This window comes from Accipiter gentilis, chromosome 29 (assembly GCF_929443795.1).
Source record: "Accipiter gentilis chromosome 29, bAccGen1.1, whole genome shotgun sequence".
Classification (NCBI taxonomy): Eukaryota; Metazoa; Chordata; class Aves; order Accipitriformes; family Accipitridae; genus Astur; species Astur gentilis.
The window spans coordinates 10,409,063-10,430,163 of record NC_064908.1 but is presented as its reverse complement, the minus strand read 5'-3'; the positions used below and the strand labels follow the sequence as shown (position 1 = coordinate 10,430,163).

Below are 21,101 nucleotides of genomic sequence, written 5' to 3'. Positions count from 1 at the left end.
GCATGCATGCCAGTTGGCATCTTCACTGCTGTGCTGCCTGCTGCCATATCAGCAGTTCCGCCTGCCTTTCCCTCAGTGAGGGCACTGCCTTGGGTGTCTTCCTCATTTCTGTACCTCCGGACTGCTACCCTTGTACCAAACCTGGATAAAGCTGTTCACCATGTTCAGAAGCTACAAGAAAAGATAAAGGCATGAAACCCACCTTGTTGTTACCACCACAGAGAATAACAACTGCAGGCCAAATAACTACCTGACAGATTTCAATGTAGAAATGTTTGCAAACAGAGGTTGTTTCAATAGGGTTTAGCTGCAGCCATTGTCAGGCTTAGTACCAATGAATACATGACATTCTGTATATTCCTAAATAATGTTGTAAAGGAGATGGGTGCTGAGGTGACAATGTTTGCTGATGATATCAATTATTTAATATAGAAAAGAGCAAATTATGGGAATACATACAAAAAACTAGAAAACACCATTACACCACTGTCTGTATTCATGGTCAGATGCCAGTCAGATATGGAACAGAGCTCTGTCATCATTTAACCCCAGCCAGCAATTAAGCACCACACAGCTACTCGCTCACTCCTGCCCCACCCAGTGGGATGGGGGAGAGAATCAGGGGGAAAAAAAAGTAGAACTCATGGATTGAGATAAAGACAGTTTAATAGGACAGAAAAGGAAGGGAAAATAATAATAATAATAAAAATATACAAAGCAAGTGATGCACAATACAATTGCTCTCCACCTGCTGACCTGGTGCCCAGCCAATCCCTGAGCCATGGTGTCCCCCGGCCAACTTTCCCAGTTTATATACTGGGTATGATGTCATATGGTATGGAATATCCCTTTGGCTCATTTGGGTCAGCTGTCGTGGCTGTGTCCTCTCCCAGCTTCTTGTGCACCCACAGCCTCCACTGGCAGGTCAGTATAAGCAGCTGAAAAGTCCTTGACTTAGTATAAACACTGCTTAGCAACAACTAATGCATCAGTGTGTTATCAACATTCTTCTCATCCTAAATCCGAAACACAGCACTATACCAGCTACTAGGAAGAAAATTAACTTTATTCCAGCTGAAACCAGGACAAGCTCTTACTCCTTCCTTCTCCCATCAAAGACAGAGAAGGCAACACAGATTATTCAAAACAAAAGATCAGCAGCCTCACCATTACTAAAGAGATTACTGAAGTGCAGTATGACAAAGATTATTTATATCCTGAACAATTACTCACTGCCTCTCAAAATACCAGAACTAGGAGGCATCAAAAGATCAGGTAGCAGAGTTCAAAAACAACATATGCATCCTTAACCTATTAAGGCCTCCGAATGCCAGAGGTTCACATGGGTTCAAAAATCAGTTAGACAAACTCACAGCTAGCACAAGCAAATATACAAGTGCTAGCTCAGAAAGCTCCTAAGCAGCAGACTGCAGCGAGCCAAAAGCATACCTGGGGTAAAGCACTGCTGCATACTTGCCCATCTATGCATTCTTCTAGAACCAGCAGAGATGGGACACTGCTGGAGTCAGGACACCAAGCTGGATTGCCCCCTGGTCTCACCCAGAACATTCATTCATATTTCTGAGTTTTTTTAAGAGGCCTGTTTACAGAAGAATTCACTGGAAGGTAGCTAGTGTCTGACTGGGATCAGACACGGTGATTGTGGCTGCTGAAAGCCAACTGAGAACTCTAACCCTGCTCTGATACTGAACAGTAAGTTTAGTAAACCAAACTAGCCTCGACTGTCTGCACTCTTACCTGTCCCATCACAGACCTGTACAATCTAATCTATTGCTGGAAAGCTAGTATGTTGCTGAACTACGGGTAAATATCTGAAGATTTTCCAAAAGGGTGGGGTCATCATCTGAAAGCAGAAAGTGTTTTTGTGCTTCTGCAATAGGAGTCCTGTCTGGTCACACCTTATTTAAAGGTCAAGTGCACACCCTACAGCAATGCCAGACAGAGAGCTAGCTAGTTGGGAAGGGCTCCGGGGGACAGGGCCTTACTGCAATCCTTAACAAAACTCATTTGTTCACAAATCCAGGGCTGGCAGATGGAAGCCAGAGTGTCCCTGGCATCAAGGGATACGCTCTACGGGTGGCTGTGGCTCTCGCCAAAACAAGCAGCATGAGGATCTCAGCAAAATGCACATCCTCTCAAGCAAAACCATCCTTGGCTTCTGTTTAGGTGCCACCAGACTCCTGCTCAGATATCACTGTCACTTTACTACGCACTCATGCCATGCAGACAGGATACATTGAGGATCAAAGTGTTAGCTCACCTCTCTTAGTGAGGTCAAACAACTGATGCTAGGCAAAAGGACTCCACAGGATCTTTCCTACGCAGGTCTGAAATCATCCACAAAGCAGTCCCTTCAGTTTAGAAGGCAATGCAGGAGATGCTTCAGACCACTCCTGGAGCAGATCAGGAGGTCAACATAATCAATGGAGCCTGTAGGCATCGTAGCCGAGGAGCATCAGCTGGGCTATGGGTGTGCTGGAGTCTGGCTGGGAACAACAGGGAATGGCCCCTTGGGGCAGAGAGACAGCTGAACAGCTGTGGGAGCTGAGAAGGCAAAGCTGCTTAAGCCAGTCACAGGCAGTACTGAGAAGTGCGAGCAAAGCTACATGCTTATTTCTTGGTGGAAAAGATTACTGCAGGAGGGTGGGACCACAGCACTGTGCTCAGAGCCCACCCCACCTTCCAGGACCTGGGGCAGGGGGGAGCTATTCCTGCATATTTAGGTGTGCTAACTTCTGTATTTACCACCACCAAAAGGAACCTGCATGTGACTGACCCTCTAGCTGCCATCTTCCCTCTTCCTCCACTAGGTTTTAACCATTAGAAGCAGATGGCACCCCAGTTCAAAGTTGGACATGGGAACAGGGGAGCACAGGAGTGCCTGCTGAGCTCCCCCCACAGGCCTCACTTCACTTCTGGCTGGTTACTGTGCAACCTTAAACCTCTGCAAAGATCCACAGGCTAAAGCAGGGTCAGAGCCAGACACAGTCAAAAGGCTCCAAACAAAGAGCCAGACTCAGCAAACAAAGGCCCTCAGGGTAGCACTGCTGCCTCACCATACCTTCAGCCAAGCTGGAAAAAGATTAGACTCGTTTATTTCACAGACCATCTCCAGCTCAAACTACCTAATTAAGGGGATTTTTGCAATATACACAGACTATTATCTTACTCATCATGATTATAACTTGCCAAATGCTGTAGGATAAGAGGCCATGCCCTCCATAGGGGCTCAGGCTCATATCCCTGTCTCCACCCTAGCTTTGTACCCGGTAGGGTTTTCTACCTTTCCTTCCACACTTCTCTCTCCAGAACCCCTCTTGCTGGCTGGAGAGCTGTGCCTTATGCTTTACTAACCGGTAATTTGCTTTCCACAGTGAGCACATTATCTCTGAGCCAGTCTAGAGCCACATTTGTTCTGCAGATCACATGGTTGAAGTGATGAAGGGATAATCAGAACTCAGGACAGGCTTGCTGAGAGCAGAGACTCTCTGGGTGGGCAAAAAAAGTAGTATATCCATGTGCCTGAGCCCTCCTGGCACTGTCAGGACAGATGTCCCACTCCAGCACAGCTGTCATGGAAGACTGGCCATCTCAGTCCAGAGGAGGGCATTCAGGAACTACATTAGTGATTGCATTTATGTACATTCATATGCATTCACCATGAGGGGCAAAGAAAGGCTGAGAACAAGCATATGAAAAGTGGGAGATCAGAGTCCTCTCCCAGCCTGGCAGCTCCCTACCAGGGTTGACTTCGGTGCCAGATGGCTCAGGCAGTAAGGCCAACAGCAGCATGCAGAAGATCATGGTAGCAATCGGAGGTGCTGCGCAGGGTCAGATGGGTGTGAGTCCTTCAAAGACAGCAGCTGCCATCTACATTTCTGAAAGACAAAGCAAAGACAGAAGATGAGTCCTCCAAAGACAGGACTTCTTTGTGCTGCAGACTTGCTATATTGTCATTGCCTGGTGATGTGCTGGGCATTCTTTTGTGCCTTCAAGAGCGTCTTGACTTTAGCCCTACTCTGACCCACCACCTGATCAGAGGCTTAGTGAAGTACTAATGATTGCCTGACTACCCATACCATCTCTAAAGCTATTAATGTAATTCAGCTTTTAGGAGCTTAGCTGCCATGACTACTGTGTGGACATACTCTCTTAACTGCTCTTAAAGTCCAATGCAAAGTAATCCATCCCCCATCAATTCTTCACTTTCCTTACTATATTAACAAGTACTGAAGCTGCATCTACAATGAACCTGTATAGTCCAACCAGGCTCCCCAAGTGGTGCCTATCCACCCAATGCACACCTCTATCTGCACCAGCTGTGTACTCCAAATGGCCCAGTGGACACTCTGGAACTTGTCACAGAACCTTAAGATAAATGTCTAAAACAGGGCGAAAATAATCTCTCCCTACATGTCCACATTGCTGCCAAAAGAGCATGTGCACTCACACATGCGAGCACACTTAATTTCCTGTTTGGAAACAAGAAAAATAGCAAAGGGCTTAAATGCTGGCAATTTCAGTGGAAAGCCATGATAACACCTAAAGGAACACAAGGTCATATCAGCAGTTATGCAAATTCTGTGTGTCCTACAAAAAGCCTCAGGAGGTTCCCATACTAGAAGACAGCTTTACATGAGGCAGGTTAGAGGCTCTGTCTCATATTGAAATGTCAGGCGAAAAGAAAACATAACAAATCAATAAATGAAAAGTTGCCAGGACCAGAGGGTGTTTGCTCAAGAATCCTCAGAGTGGTAGTAAAAAGGCAAAACTGAATGTTAGGATTTTAGTAAAGGAAGAGAGGATAAAAAAGGGACCATCACTATGCCAGTGCATACATGCGTGCAAGAGCATCACATGCCATTAGCTCGGAGATTTGTAACAAAAGGGTTTATTTTTTCCACCGAACATAATTAAACTGTACAAGTAGCAGCCATGAGTTGCCATGGATACCAAAACAATTGGATATATTCACAACAGAAAGATACACCACAGCTTCTTAAATCCAAAGGTAAAACCTTTGGCTCAGAAAATCCCCCAGCCGCAGATTGCTCAACGCCCAGAAGCTAAATCAGGGTTAGAATCACTGAGGCTTGCCCTGTTTTTATTCTCTTTCCTAAGGATTTGCTACTGGCCATTGTCCCTGCTGGATTCTGTCCAAAAAGATGGCTCTGAGCCTGAAAAACAACTAAGGGCCTTCTTGGGAAAAGAGCCAAACATGCATGCAGGAGGGGAAACTAATGATCAGTGGATGCTGCCCAGCAGTGCTGTGCCCAGCCATCTGACAATGCAAACTAACCAAAAAATACCTTAAAATTGCCAGGATCCCTCCTGCTTCAGTCACCTCTTGTGCTCCAGGTGAGCACCCTAGCCACAGCTGGGAGGAGGCTGTCGACAAAGTTCTGTGATTTTGTGGCATCTCAGGTGGAAAGTGTGCAAAAGCAAAGCACTGGAGAGAAAAGGCAGCCCATAACTCAGCAGGAGGGTCTTGAAATCAAAAAAGAGGTTTTGACCAAGCACTCTCAAGCTACATGTGCATCCAAGGTCACCTTCGCCCCTGAAATAGAGGGGGGTGATCTCTGATGCAAACACACCAATTCCCACCATCCCATGACACACTGCAAGTACCATGGAGCAGAGACTTCTTGTAGTCATGCAGAGGGAGATTTTGTAGAGGCATTTTTTCAGCAGAGTTTGAAGACAGACCTGGTGGAAGTGAATCTACGCAGGGTGCTCCAGAGGCTCCCAAAGCAGGACTTGCAAAGGGAACTGCAGAGAGTTCAGCACTAGAGGAGACTGTCCTCTCATAGGATGTGAGAAAGTAAAGTGTCATGAATGTTAAGGCTTTAACCATGCTCCTGGAAGAAGTGATGGGAAACACAGCAGAGCGCTGTTTGGTGGTATATGGGGTACCCTGACCGTGATCCAGGAGTCCGCCCAAATCAGCTGGGCTATGTGGGTGTAGCCTGGGCTAGAGAAGATCCTTCCTCTGGGTCCTCATGCTGGACCAGCCACCAAACAGAGCTGCAAGTTGCTGAGAAGACCCTGGCAGGAGAACAGCAGCTTGAAGACACCTCCCAGGTGACTTCTCAGCTGGAGGTTTAAAAGCTGCCAGCTGTATTGGAGTCCTCAGATGGCAGAGGATGAGCACACTACACTCCACACCCTCATCACCCCCTCAGGGCCTAGAAACAGAGCCTGGCAAAGGGGGAGAGGATCAGGCATCTGTAAAGGCACAGGCTAGGTCCCACCAAACACCACTCTTGGATTTCCCTCTAACTTGGACAGGGTTAAAGAAAAGGGGAACCATACAGCACTGAAACACCAATTCTACATGGCTAGGTGAGGACCAGAGCCCACTGCTGAAGCCAGGAAAAAGCCCCCAGAAAAAAAAGACAGACATCACTGTAAGCATTCAAATTGCCTTGGCTTCCCATTTGACCCAAAAGCCCAACAAAGAAGGATGAACAGCAGGGAGGCAGATGCCTGCAGCAGAGCACAGGGATGAAGTTATACCTATCCTCTGCTATCAGCACAGATGTCACAGCCCAGCTTGGATCAGCTAGCACCCTGAGTGAAAGTACTAAGCTGAATTTTGGTGTAAGGGTTTTGTCTGTTGACAAAAGAGTAATTGTGCTAAGTTTGTCATGGTCTCAAAATAACTTGCAAACAAGTCATGCCAAGGGCTACCAATGTCACAGCAGTAATAATGAGATGTGTAACACAAACAGCAACATTATCTCATTTGACCAGGTACAGACCAAACACCACCATTATCTCATTTGACCAGGTACAGACCAAACACCATAATTTAAGTGCCCATTTGCTTTACACAAAGCTCACGCCATGTTCTAAATCACACCTATTGTATTGCCACATAGCCAGTCACATAATTTAACCACTGGAATACAGCGATCAGAATGTAAAAGGTAACAGGAGCAAAGAGGGAGTGGGGTGGGGACAAGGGAAGTCACGCAGAGGTGCCCAAGCACCACATCAGCTCCCGCCCCTGAGACAGCAACCAGTGCCGGAGGAAAGGTATGGGCTGGGGTGGCCCAGACAGTTGTCTGTCCCACCCTGCTGCAGCCAGCACCCTGTGAACAGGGGGCTTCTCAGGACTTGATGGGCATGTGGAGCTTAGCAGGTCAAGCAAAAATGGTGTGGCTTGGGGGATCTGCAAGCCAAAACTGGAAGATGTGGCCATAGAGACCAGCCTGGCCTCCAGGAAAGACACAGAAACCTTCAGAGCTGGCTCTAGAGCTCACCTGTCTGCACCCCTGTGCTAACAAATGCTGGCTTTGAATTTGGCCCTTGCCTAAGTAGCATCCAAGATGAGCAGGACGAATCCCCTTGAGATGTGTCTATCTCCACTGATGACACAGGGAACCTAAAGGGCTGGCCTGGACTAGCCTCATCATTCCCAGGTGGCCAGTCTGGCAAGACAAATCCTCACCTTTGTATGTGGCAGTGAATAAGTATTTACAGCAGTTCAGCCATATGCAGGAACCCCAGCAGCTGAGTTCAGGCTGTGCTGGACTTATTCTTCCTGCTACACTTGGTTCCTGGTCCTGGACCACCAAAGTGCATGTTTGGGAGTCCCAGGAGAGGTGCTGCACACAGGGAGCAGTGTCATTTCTCATCTTCTCATGCTCTACAGCAGCTGTTGTTCTCTTGGGCAAGGTCACCAAGAGTGTTTTTCACCCGTCTCACAATTTAGAGGAAATTCAGCTCCAGTCAGGATCTCTTACTGCCAGAAATCACTGTTTGAAGAACTACTGATGTTGATTTCTGCTAAGTCTAAATCTCAGCTAGTAGTAGATTGGATTCCCAAACTGCACAATTCCCAGCACTAGAACACACTGGAATATACTTCTAAATACAAGCGTCTGTACAAACTGCTTGGAAATCATCTTCCTAATGATTTTTTTCTGGGTAGACGACTTGATACTTTCCATTGTAGCTCTTTCAGCTGCATTAGAGTCCCTTGCTGTACTCATGCCTTTCTTCCTGACCTGCCCACACATACACAGAAAGTGCCAAAACTACAGCACAAGCCCAAAACCAGCAAAAACAGGATTAGCAACATCCTCACAGAGGCAAGAAAGTGTTAAACTCTGTTCTCAGGACTGAATGGATCAAGTTGCTAATTGCTAACAGCTGGCTGCAGGAGAATAAAATCCTGTTACAACCATTGTGAGTGGAAAAAAAAAAATCTACTTGCTGAAAAACTCAAAGAAATGCAAAAGAGGACAGTTTTCCCGATATACCCAGCAGATACCATGTCTAAAAATCCAATCCATCTCTCTGAAGAGAAACAGCTCATTGTGACCCAGCACTGTACCCAGCACAGCATGGGGCCTGCAAGCAAAAGCACAGTGGGCACAGGAGGGAGCTATTCTTTAGTGATGTGCATGAAGAAGGTGGGACTTGGAGCTCCTCCAGGTACTGTTCTCCCTCCAGAGATCCATTACGGAGGTCTGGCATGTTTGCAAGCCTCTCTAGATCCCAACTGAAACAGGCATTTGTTTTAACTGGTTCCTTCGCAGATCATTACCTTGGAGTGGGACCTTAGGGTTTGCTGCAGGAATCCCCGTTACAGATGCCCAACACCACGCCAAGAAACTCCATGGTCATGATCAAGACTCATAGCTGTGTGTATTCTCACAGCTGTATTCTCACTCTGTATGTATTACAAGAGGATCTACCCTATATCAAAGTATGCTCAGAAGAGGTTCAGGAATGGTCAGGAGGACTGGATGGTATCTCCTAGCACTCCTAAAGGAATTCAAGGAGGAAGCAGCAAAGCTACTAATTGGGGCAGTATCTGAAGCCTGAAGAAAGAGAGGCTAGAAAAGTGTGATTTCCATTTTTCTGGCTCCAAAATGGTGCTGGAACATTTCTCTTTGCCTCAGAATTAATCTGAGATTCCCCAAATCCAGCAGTCTTCCTCTGGAGTGCATGCAGCTTCAGTTTGGACCAAACAGAATTTGCTGATGGAAATGCTTACAGAAAGGATTCTGATCACTTCTTAAAACATTTTGCTTAGTTTACAATTCAAATACTTCTTGCTTCTGGTATCAATTTTGGTCTTTTAAGCCCCAGTCATCTCCTCCCTATATATTCCTATTTACCATTAACAAAGATTCTGACTTTGCCACTTGGCTAGCATCATGCCAAGAGTGCACAGGTATAACAATCTTAAGGAAAGGCACTCTCTTCTAATGAAACCAACTGCCATAAGATTGGAAAAAGCAGAGCAGGGCTGCTGGCCTGAGAAGATGGCCACCCACTCCAGCAGAGCTGCTGGAGGGTGAATGGATAGGACCAGTATCAGGACAGCCATGCCATATGCGCAGGAGCCCTGTGAGAAGGCAGCAACAAGTTTTCCCTTAGGTGAACTTGGAATCTGGTCTCTGTGGCCATCCCTAGATTCAGTCAACCAGGCAGCGTGGGGAGAGGTCTCTGAATGACATATGGGTGGTACCTGGACAAACCAAGTGCAAACAGTGACAACAAATATCATCATGCTGGACAGTAACCAGGGAGCTGGGCAGGCCCAGCAAGATCCTGGCATGAAGTGTGAGGCTGCAACAGGAGGTCTTGGATATAGGCACCAACAGAGATGGTCAGAAAGAGCAAAAACCCACGGCAATGTTAGGAATGTGGTGGGAGACATAGGGCAGGAGCAGCGACACCACAAAGGGATGTCCAGAGCAGCAACAAGGCTGGACAGATGAAAGCAACCAGATTTTAGGTGAAAGGGTTGGGTTAATCAAGATGTCAGAAGTAAGGCACAACAATGGGAAAAGTGAGACGGGAATAGGCCCCAGCATGATCTTTGAGGTGGCATTAGGAGACCTGTCACCACAAGAGACACAAAAGAACACATGGGGCTAAGAAAAGGACCACAACATTCAGGAGTGGCACTTGGGGTGGGAACAGGGACATCACAGAGCTGGGTCTAAGGCAGTGGCAGAAGAATGGAAACATTGAGGTCTGGGTATACTTTGTGGTTACCCTCTTGAGGGGTGGGCGATAGGACTGCCCAGAGGCTGAGGAGGGTTTGAACCTCATTCTCCATGTTGTAGCCAAACATCTAATGGGGCTATTATGAAAAAAGAGACACCTCACTCTAGATTTTAGGAGAAAAACAGCATTCCAGTCACCTATGACACAGCCATTTAATAATGGGAGAAGGTTCAGCCCATGGACTCAAACATGAAGGAGTGCCTTACCTACAGCCCAGAGGAAGGTGCTGGTGTTTTTGCAAAAGGTTTGGAGACCTGCAAGTCCTCCAGCATTTTCCCATTGCCTGTTGGCCAGTCCCACAGGAGTGGGGTGTCCTGTGTTTGTGAAACAGGACAGAGTACTTTTGTCACAAAACCAGACTAAGGGATAAATGAACAAATATGATTTAATCTATCGAAGTAACCAGGCCAAAATTAGAAACCATTACAAAGGCAAAGCCAAAGATAAGGAAATGCAAATTCATTATACTAACAGTGGGTGGTTCTTGGCTCACCTAATCGAAAAAACATAGCTACCTTTTCCCACTGACGCCAGGGCAGGGGTACTCTGTGCTTCTTTCACCTGAGGAACCTGGAGGTACTTCCCACAACCCAGGCAGACCTGCCAGGCATGCCGCGACTCTACACAGGATAGGAATGCACACCGTCCCCCAGGAACCCTAAACTCAGCAGCCAGGGCAGGGGGAGTCTCATGCACTGCAGCAAGCACTCCAAAATACAGGTCCTCTCAACTAAGGGGCAGCCTCCAGGCTCCAGTCCCACTGTTTCTGTATGACAGAAGTGGCAGAACAGATGTGCATGAACAAAAAGTTCCCATTACCTCCTTTCTCCTTGCCAAGCAGCAGCAATCACTGTCCTTTATCAGAGCTTCCCTTCCATGCAGAACGGGCACCAGACAGCACCTGGCACATTGACATTTTCACTCTATTCCTTAAACCGGCATGTCTCTCCAGCTTTTTCTTTTTTTTTTTTTTTTTTTTTTTTGAGGAGGTTGCTTACTTTTTTTCTTTAAACTATCCTTAAAACATATCAACTACAGGTTAGCAATAGTCCTCTCAAGACCTACAATCTTCCACTGCGAGAGTCTCATATAGCAACCATATATATGACATGTTAACCACACAGATGACAGATGGAGTATTAAGAACACTCAATCTAAACCACCTTCCTCCCTCCCCATTCTCAAGGGGCTCCACCATAACCTTTTACTTAACTGTACTCAAACTTGCATTCAGAAGGAGATCAGGTTACTGAGTCACAGAACTATTTGGGCTGGAGAAGATCCTCAGGAGAGCATCTAATCCCACCTCCTGCTCAAAGCAGGGTTAGCACCAATTTCAGAGCAGCCTGGGCAGGACTTTGTCCAGCTGGGTCTTAAAAATCTCCAAGGATGGAGCCTCCCCCACCTCTCTGGACAACCTTTTCCACTGCTTGACTCTCTGCAGAGGAAAAACTTCACCCCTCCTTACGCTAAGGCAGAACCTCCTGTTATTTCAGTCAATGATCACAGTCAACCCTCCTGCTATGCACCACAGTAAAGAGCCTGTTTCTCTCTTCTTCATAATCTGCTCTTAGGTATCCCAAAGCCTTTTCTTGTCCCGACTAAACCACCCTGCCTCCGACCAGCTCCTCATTGAAGCCAAATTTCAGTATTAAGTTACTTAATATTTTCTCCCAAGTCAGCACTTGTGAGACCAAGGCTCCATTCAGGCAGTGGGACAGCTCTGGTCAGAGTTAGCTATAATTCCCACCAGCTTCTTCATGGGCAAACTAGGGAATAACCGTCCCGTACTGATGCCAGAGCATGGCTGGAGCACTACTCCATGGCCCTCTGTTTAGGGATTGCATGGATCACATTCCCACTGGTAACTATTTTTGAGACATATCAGGTGGCACTTCCTAAATCAACTTATTCCACATAGTAGTGATTGGCAAAATGGAAACTGAGATAATGCCACCTTAGCACAGTGAGGGCAGGAACTGGTTACACTAACAGCAAATAAAGAAGAGACACCACCAAACTGATCAGGAGGCTGTTTCTCAGCTCAGAGCCCACCAGCCAGCAGCAGTGGTGAGGCACCCTAGCAGAGCATGAAGGATATGCCAGAGATCAGACCCTGCCCAGGACAAGGGGGACCTGCCTTCACCACTCCACCCAGGAGCTGCCTCAGGGACCTGACACACTCCTGCTCCCAAAGCAGAGCCTCTTCTGCCTTCCCAGAGGAGCAGCATTGGGTCAACAGCAGGGAACTTAGTCGGGATCCAGGTATATGATGTCAACACAGTTACTTTTGGCAACTGGTACAGGAATCTCATTAAAAACCACAATCTGAAGACTTTTTGGACATGATCTGCTTTCCATCAGAGCACATGAATCACTGAGCATGTTCTTTCTTTAATTTGACATTGATTTACAAATGCACCAGCTTCCCCAGATCTCACTCTGGATGGAGGCTAGTCTCAACTGCCTGTTGGTTACCTGCTCCCATTCTATTTTAAAACACTGCTACAACGTTTATGTATTCCCAAACTTCTGGAACTCCTTCAGACTTCCCAGATTTGTCTTCCCAGATTTATTACATATCAGCAGCCAGGATTCAGAAAGCTGCTTTGCCAATTTATTTAAAAATCCAGCTTCCAGTCTTGCTCAAGTTTCAAAGACTTCAAAAATGTTATCTTGTGTTTAGCACCCTCCCTTGTTACCAGTGCAACGGAAGGTATTTTGATATCTTCATAAAGGAGAGTACATCATCCAGCTTCTCCCTAAACACAGGAAATGTTTTACTTCTCAGTATTGTTATTAGCAATCAGTTGGTTTTTTTTAACCTTTCCCAACAATATAAACACCATTGATGAAATTTATTTTGTTATATAGATATTAAAATATTTCTCACTGCCCTGAGATATATTTGCTATGCTTTTTCAGTTATCTTTATAGCTTTCCTTATTAATTGCCTAGCTTCCAAAACACCCACTTTACAGTAACAGCTACTTATCTACAACTTTTTCTGCAAATTGCTCCAAGTGGATTCTTTTTAAAAGATAAAAGATGATTACTGGGACAGACTCTGCAAAACAAGAAGGGAAGCAAACAAAGTCATGTACAGCAGCACATACTACCCAGCACCAAGCTGAGAAGCTGCTGGTTTTTGCAAGGGTGGAAGCCAAACTCTTAAGAGATGGTTCAGTGAAAATCAAACCAGAAACACTATTTTGGAACATCCACTAATTTAGCTGGCCATCTAGTTACCATCAAACCACCACAGAAATGCTGACACTACCAACAGCTACATTTTATGAGTTTTGTAAAATGTGTCTTCATATTCAGAAAACAAAAATTCAGTGCACCTGTCACTGGCACACAGACACTGCCCCTAGCTTGAGGAGCACTACTGGCTCTGCTGTAGTCTTACTAAGAAAAGTTTATAAACATGAAAAGACATGCCATACATCCTCGAAAAGATACCAAACTTGAAGCTTTTCCAATATCAGAAAGAAGCAAAAATTATCATCGCTTACTGCATTCCACAGACTGAAATAAATCCAGATACCAAAATGCAGCAAGTGGAAAGTGTTACCGCCCTCCCACAGCACACTAGCCTGAACCAGAGGGCACAAGGCAGGTTGTGTCCTCAGTGGGTATCATTTCTTCAGAGGCTGAGCAGAATACCCATCAGTGCACTTAACCAAGAAAGCAAAGTCTGGGTAAACACAGCTGTCACATTCTGCTTGAGCAAACTTTGTTTACTACACAAAGTGGTTTTAAAGTTTAATTTATGAAGTGCCTGGCAAAGATGGGAGCAGTGAGTGGCAACACTTACAGATCACCTGAAATAGCTGCATCAAGCCTGGAGACTCCAGTGAGAATTTCCAGGCAGGTCTAACCATGTTCTGGTGGGTTTACTATTTACTAGTACAACTCTACAAGACAAAATTTAACTTCTCATGTCCAGAGATGAAGTTTCCATTAACTAAATGTTCCAGCAAAATACCTAGCATGACTATAGACAGTTTAGAGAAGATCTTTGCTTACCACACAATGTATTTCAAGCAATTAAACCAAGTGTTTTGCTTATAAACAAAGGAAAAGACAAGAACACTAAAAAAGCTCTAGCAGCATTTCACAGCTATGGAAATCCAGAATGGCCGATTCTGATCAAATTTTCTCAAGGCAGACCAGAAAACAAGAGCTCACAGAGAAGTAGTAAGACTTAGCAATTACAGAGAAGGCAAGTAACTGTAGGAAAATCCTGGGACTGCCTGTGGCAAAGATGAGAGAAACTGGAGAGATGGGGGGGGGGGGGGGAAGAAATATGTAAAATAATGACACCTAGACCAAAAAAAAGGATCCCATTTACCTCTTTTCCATACTGAAAATGAACTGAAATTAAAAAACAACAAATTAAAACAGAGGAAATGAAATTCCATGGCATACCATGTGAATTAAGCCTCTGGGATATATTGCCACAGAGCAATGTGGGAGTAATTCAATAAAATATTGGAAGTGGATCTACAAAATAAGAACATCTGCAATTCCATTAGCAGAATAAAAGAAAGAATACACTGGATATGAATTTTCATCTAGCCAGGCATAAGCAAACCAGTAATTAATTTAACCAGAAAGTTATCTCCTACACAAGCAGGTTCTTCCACATTTGCCTGCATTCAAGCTCTTGGGCTTTCATGTGCAGTGTGCCAAGCAGCCGCTGCCTGAGATAAGATGGGTGCCTGAGTAGGTGGGCTGTGATCTAATCCAGTTTGGCAAGCTTCACGTCTGTGTATAGAGATCGTGTTTCAGTTTTCAGAGGCTTATTGTGCAGCCTCTCAAAAAGGGAAACAACACTACCCACCTTTTTCTTTTTTTTTTCTTTTTTTTTTTAGCAGAGATTATCCTCTGTGACACAAAAAGGGCAGATGAAATTTCAGCCAAACCTACTAAATAAATACCTGAGGAACAGTGAGTGACCCTGGAACACTCCAGTGGAAACACAGCTATTTTGGAAAGTTCTCAGCACCTGAAACGATGGGTTTACTGGGGAAATAATCAGATTTTATGCAGAGGGGCTGCTACTGGAGAGACCCATGATTAACCCTAACAACAAGGATTCTCAGGAGCAACTTCCTGCATATTCATACTCCTGTGTTTTAGGCTAAATGCAAGTCTGAGAAAGTTTGACAGTGACAAAAATTGCAGTAGATGCATCAAGAGGGGACAGGGAAGTCTGCATCTCCTCAGGAGAAGAGGAGAGCGAATGCAGGCGACACACAGCCAGAAAACTCACACAGGGCAGGAGCCACTAGGGCTTGGAGTGCGGGAGCATGTCCCCCCCGCTTTCCCACCATCCACAACCCACTCACTGCCAGCCCCAGTTTTCACATATCTGACTTAGCCTTAGCCCTGAAACATTTCAGGCAAGCATGTCTGATTGAGAGCTCAAACACCATGGGCCTTCCTGGAGAGCCACAGCCCCAGAAACCACTTCTGTCCGGGAGAACAACATCAGCCAGCCTCACAGTTCTACCCAACAAAAGATCCCGCGAGTCCCAGAGGGCTCTGGGCCTGCAACACTGCGAGAATACCCATGATTTGCGAACCCTCCCACAGCCGCAGAAGGAAAAACAGGGCACAAAGAGCCACCATCTCCCTACAAGTCCAGGGAGAAAAGCCTTCACCTCCCGGCACTGCCACCTCTACAAACCCCCCTCTGCTTCCAGCAAGTCTCCAAAGGCATTTGTGCTTTATCCAGCGACAGAAACGCGCGGGGGAGAGCTGATCGCAAGCTGAGAGATGAGTTAAACTGGAAGGACCCTACCTGCCTTGCCCAGGGCCTGCTGAGCACAAGGAACAATTGCCATGTCTCTTTTGAACTCCATAGGTTGAGCCAGGCTGTAGTTTCGACATTCCTTGCAACTTTCCACCAGCACACATGATATGTTCAAACTTGAGTAACTCCTCCCTCTTCCCTCCCTCCACACACACAGACAGGCCCAGGAGATGGCCCTGCCTCTATCATCCCAGTTCCTATAGCAACTCCTGTCCGAGCAGATGGAAACAGAGCTGTTTTCTAGGCAAATCTGCCTTCTTGGATTCCTCCGCTCTTCCCTGCTGTTGGCCCCTCCTTGCTTCAGTGCTCTCCCTAGGGGCTGCTCCGCTGGCACTTGGCCCAGACTTTGCCTGGAGGAAGGCCAAGCTTTGAATTCATTTAGTAAAACCACAACATAAAGCAGCTCTCCTGCTCAGGAAGCAGGGCCCGTGTAGTCCCAGGGGCAAGCCAGGCCCTGGCACAGCACCGCAGAGCCAGCTTGCACCTTCTGGTATAACACAGCTGCCTGTGCTCACAGGAAAAATCCTCACAAGGGCATCACCATGCCGTGCTCCTTGCATTCATTCTTCACAAGCCTGTGTCGTCCATGGCAGAAAGGTAAAAAGCAAAGACAGAACTAGTCATTTATTAAGCAATTCCAGCCGACAGGATTATTGCAACCAAAGAGCAGAGCAGGGCACTTCTCAGTCATTTGGACTTCCAAAGTCTTTCCTGGATGAGGGAGAGACCAGCAGTGACCATGGGGCTCAACCCGTGTTCATTGCCAACAGCTCACCCCTGTTTGCTTTCCTTAGGTTGGGGTCCCACAGGAGTGAAGTTCACTACCGCAGCTGACAAGACAGCTGAGTGACATCACATTCTTTTCCTTTTCACTTAAAAATATAGAAACAGAGGGAAAATACAAAACTCCATACCAGAATGTGGCACTTGGGGGGAGGTAATTACCAAGGGTGACAGTGGGAACCTCATCGGCAGGTGACATTGCCAAGGCTCCATGGTGGCAGGACAAGCAGGCCCATAGCAGATGGAGCCACAGGAACTGCTGACATGGCCATGGGGGCCAACAGGCTGTGGGCACCCTGGGGAGACCACCCACACATGCCAGTACAGCACCACCGCAGGGCACAGCCCTGGGGCTGCAAAACTGCTTTGGCTGCACAGCCCTGCAAAACCCTTCCACCTCCAGGACCAGCTGCTGCCACTGCCCACGACCGGGCTCTGCTGCAAAGCTACGGCTGCAGCCATTGGAGAGCCCGGGAGTGTGGCAGCCTGCAGCAGGCTGGGGCCACACTCACCTGGGTCACAAGGCCACTGGGATTTGAGTGGAACGTCACCTGGGGTCACCAGTATAAAGCCCCAGTTTAGGGGACCAGCAGCAAGGAACACAAGAGCACAAGGAGACCGAAGAGCAGAAGTACTTTGCTGACCTGCCCATTGGGATACACAGGTGCTGTCCTGCCTCCTGCAAGGAAGCTGCTCAGCAAGGGAAGCCCTGTGATGTCCCATTTGGACAACCCAGCATGGGAAAGCGTCCTCCTGGAGCCAGCAGCACAGGGCTTCAACAGCAGCGCCTGGGCGGGAAGTGGATGCCAGTGATGTACGAGAGTGACACTCACAGGGACTCCACAGCAGGAGGCTGAGAAGCGGGGATGGCAGCAATTCAGCCCATTCTTTAAAGACTCCCATATGCTACACTAGGTTTCAAGCAGAAGAATCACAGCAAAGCATCAACAAAAGCAGCAGGTATTTGGGGTATTCAAAAGAAAAAAAAAAAGGAAGCAGACATCAACCACACTGTGCTCACACTAAGTCCCAACTGAAAAATACAGCTGCGAGCTGTAGGACACGGTCATACGTGCAACCAGATGCCACCTTGCTCCCATCTTCCTCCCTGCCTCTGTACCCCATCTCAGCCACACAATCCACCTCTGTACCAAGAACAGAAAACCATTTACTTTTTTCCCCCTTGGGTAATTTTTCCATGTTTGAGTGTGTTCATCAGCTCAGAGGGATGGGACAATCCCTAAGGCTCATACACGGTTTGGGACAGAAGCACATGACCAGCAGTATGATAGAGGTGGAAAGACATGAGACCCCTTCCTGCTTGGGAAGCTCTACTCCAGGAGGGTGTTACTGATTGAGGTAACGCACTTACAAGGCACTCCCCTGCCAAAATAAGGATGCCTGCCCTGTTAACAATGATGTACAGGGACCAAACTGGATACAGGCCTCTGGGGTAAACTGGGACCAAAACAATTCCCTTTGGAGGACACAGGTCAGTTTGTGGCAGAGGGTACCTCTGGACATCCAGGAACAGGGAGTGCAGGAGGGACATCAATAAAAGCCTCAAAGCAGATGCAGATCACAGAAGCAACATCAAGGGTCTAGAGAAAGCTCCCCATTGCCCTGCAGCACCAGGAACAGCAATGGCCCAATTCGCAAACAGATTTGAGGAGCTCCTTTCCCTGGGGAGGCACAGTGCCGCACGGAGGCACAAAGCACTGCTAGAAACTGCTGATCTTGCAGTTAGAGTCACTGTTGCCTTCAGCACTTCAATACAGAAATAGGCTCTCTGCTGGATGCCCTCTGAAATGTAACTTGATCCCACAGTATACATTCACTAATCAATCTAGGGATAAAGCAAAGCAGAAAAGAGTCCTTTTTTTCACTGGAATGAGCCCAAATATGCACAATAACAGTTCCCACTCAGAGCTATTACAAACCAAAGTACTTCAGAAAGTTTTGCATCTCACATCGCAGAGGGAGCATACTTCTGCAGTAGCATCATCGGTTCTCATATTGTGTATTTGAGAGACTTCCTAATGACCTCATAGCAGCACATGTGACCAGCAAGTCATCTTCTCAAAGGACTAGAAATAACATCAACAGACCCTGTTTTGGTTTTGCACAGAACAGCTTTCTGCAGCACGAGCAGGTTTCCAAACGGCAAGGGAGCAGAACCAGCTCAGGCCAGGGCTGGCATTTTTATAGTTTCTCCAACAGATTGTGTTTGGCTTCGGCAAAGATCAGTCCAATTAACAGATGAAGACCCATTAGCAGATACTAAATACCATATACAAATTTAGACAGAAAAGCTTGTTTATCCCAATGCAGGACAATTTGGCTTTTTAAAGTGTCGATATGGTATCATGAATCCCAGTAGTATTTCAAAAATATTCTACGAAGAGATAAGAGGTAGTCTCACAAAGTAGAAGATAATGCCTTGAAAAAGTTTCAATGGGCTTAAAAAGCAGGTTTTTTTCTTCCAGTGCTTAAAAATAACCTCTTATGCTGAGCAGCAAAGCAGAAATTTGAAATTCATGGGTGATGAACTGGTGAGCTGTTCGCACTGAAATCAGGAAGTTGCCTTCGGCTGTCCCAGAGCCACTGCCTGATCAGGTGGCATTGGGAGAAATAAATGAACAAACACCAATGAGCATGTTGATGCCAAGGTGAAGGCAACTAGACAAACAGCTCAACATGGGCTAATAGCCTTGAACAACTAAGCAGATCCCTCCTCTGTACTGAACACAAAATTCTGGCAGAAGAAAAGCTACGTAACGCCATTGTAGAAATGAATGTCAAGAGACATGCACCAGACCTGTGACCTGCGGCTGGAGAACTGCCCCAGTTACCAACAGTGAGATGGAATACACATCCGAGTGAGAATAAGGAAAACGCTAATTAGAATAGCACCTAAAAGCTTTTTCTGCCAGGTCTCTCCTGCAGCAGCAGCACAACAGGCTGCTCCAGCAATACCACCAGACCACCTGTCCTCCTACAGTGGCTCTGCTCCACAGTCCTTACACTCCTTGCCTTCCAGTCGCCTGCCTAGCCCAGCTGTGGCAAGACCTTTATCCTAGAAGGCCATAGCAGGCCCAGTCATCCCAGTAAGCACCAATATCTCATGACAGACAGGAGCAGGACATCACCTGAGTGGCCTTTGGTGAAGCAGTGACAAAGGACTTGAAGAACACGGGACAATCCCACTAGGACGCTGGAACTGTACAACATCCAAGCTTTTTATTCTTTCAGTGAGAGGTGGCGGAAGCCAGCTCCTGCCTTCACCTTTCCAGGAACTTTTGATGCAACACAGAAGCCTGCTGTAAAAGTGTTTTGTTTACACCTAAAGCCCTCTTCTGTCCTTAGTGTGAGAGTAGGTTCACCCCCACCCTACCCCAGCTAAACACCTGCTCAGCCTAGCTCTGCTAGTATCATCCTTCCACTGCAAAGAAATCCACTTTCATCCATAAACCTGGGAAAAGAGGAAAGCAGGTCAGAGCTTGGCATGGTGGGGAGGGCACGTTTGGGACATGCATATGACATCCTCCAAGAAATACTGACAAACCACCCTTACATACAAGATGCTGACTAGAGCCATTCTGCAGGATAACAGAAGAAGGCTCAGAGATGACAACATACCACGTGATGACATACAAACACCTGATGTGGGACAAACCCTCCCCAAGTGGTGGAAGAGACAACAGGGCACAAGGGGAACACTCACCCTCCACCACACACCTCCCACCCCATGCCAAGGAAGCCTTTCCTGCTCTGAAGACAGATGACGAGTCCTCAAGAAGGCAAACACCACAACAGTGTGGTGTCTCCTTTGCCCCTCAGTGACTTCCTAAATCACCAAAACAAGTACAACCTCTGGTCCATCCATGGGATAGACACATCCTCATGCCCCCAGAAGATAAAGTTCTGCAGCTGAGCCAGGCTGCTGGTTTCTGGGCACACAGGCAGCTGCTCAGTGAAGCCCTGTCCTGCTGGGACAGAGAAGCAGAAGAGGCCTCAGCATCACTTTGCCACCACAGCTCCTTCACCCAGGGATGAGAATGGCTGGGGAGGTGGTAATGGAAGAAAAAACAACTCCTACCCAGCCCCTAAAATTTCACTCAGAGCTTTAATACTACCAGGAAAGATCCAAGCAGCAGCAGCCTCTCATTTGCCCTGTTTTTTAAACACCATGGTCCTCAGCTGCTGCATCATGGGCTGTCTCAAAGATGAGGATGAGATTAGAGAGAAAAAAGCAGTACTTATACCCCCAGGTCAGAACAAGTGGAGCGTAATCAATTTAGCTTTAGTTGTTGTAAAGACAAAGCCTCAGTGAACACATCATCCAGACAAGGAGTAACCTCCTGGCATAGAGCAGCGCTCAGCAAGGACACACTTGTAAACACTCTCCCTGGCCATCTTTGCTGGCGCAGTTCTGAGAAAGGGG

At 46.8% G+C, this 21,101-nt stretch overlaps 1 protein-coding gene across 4 annotated transcripts in view; it reads right to left on the bottom strand.

Moving 5' to 3' along the window:
- Positions 1 to 21,101, bottom strand: part of LOC126052307 (discoidin domain-containing receptor 2-like) — a 63,341-nt gene that overhangs the window by 30,408 nt on the left and 11,832 nt on the right. For 2 of the 4 annotated variants that reach the window (XM_049832830.1, XM_049832827.1), the window contains exons 1-2: positions 15,863 to 16,000; positions 3,762 to 3,899 (exon numbers count right to left, since the gene is read on the bottom strand). In XM_049832830.1, coding sequence (XP_049688787.1) covers positions 3,762 to 3,825 — 64 coding nt within the window. In that variant the 5' untranslated portion in view covers positions 3,826 to 3,899; positions 15,863 to 16,000. Of the gene's footprint in view, positions 1 to 3,761; positions 3,900 to 15,862; positions 16,001 to 21,101 lie in introns of those variants that run through there. The other 2 variants (XM_049832828.1, XM_049832829.1) reach the window with 1 other exon arrangement.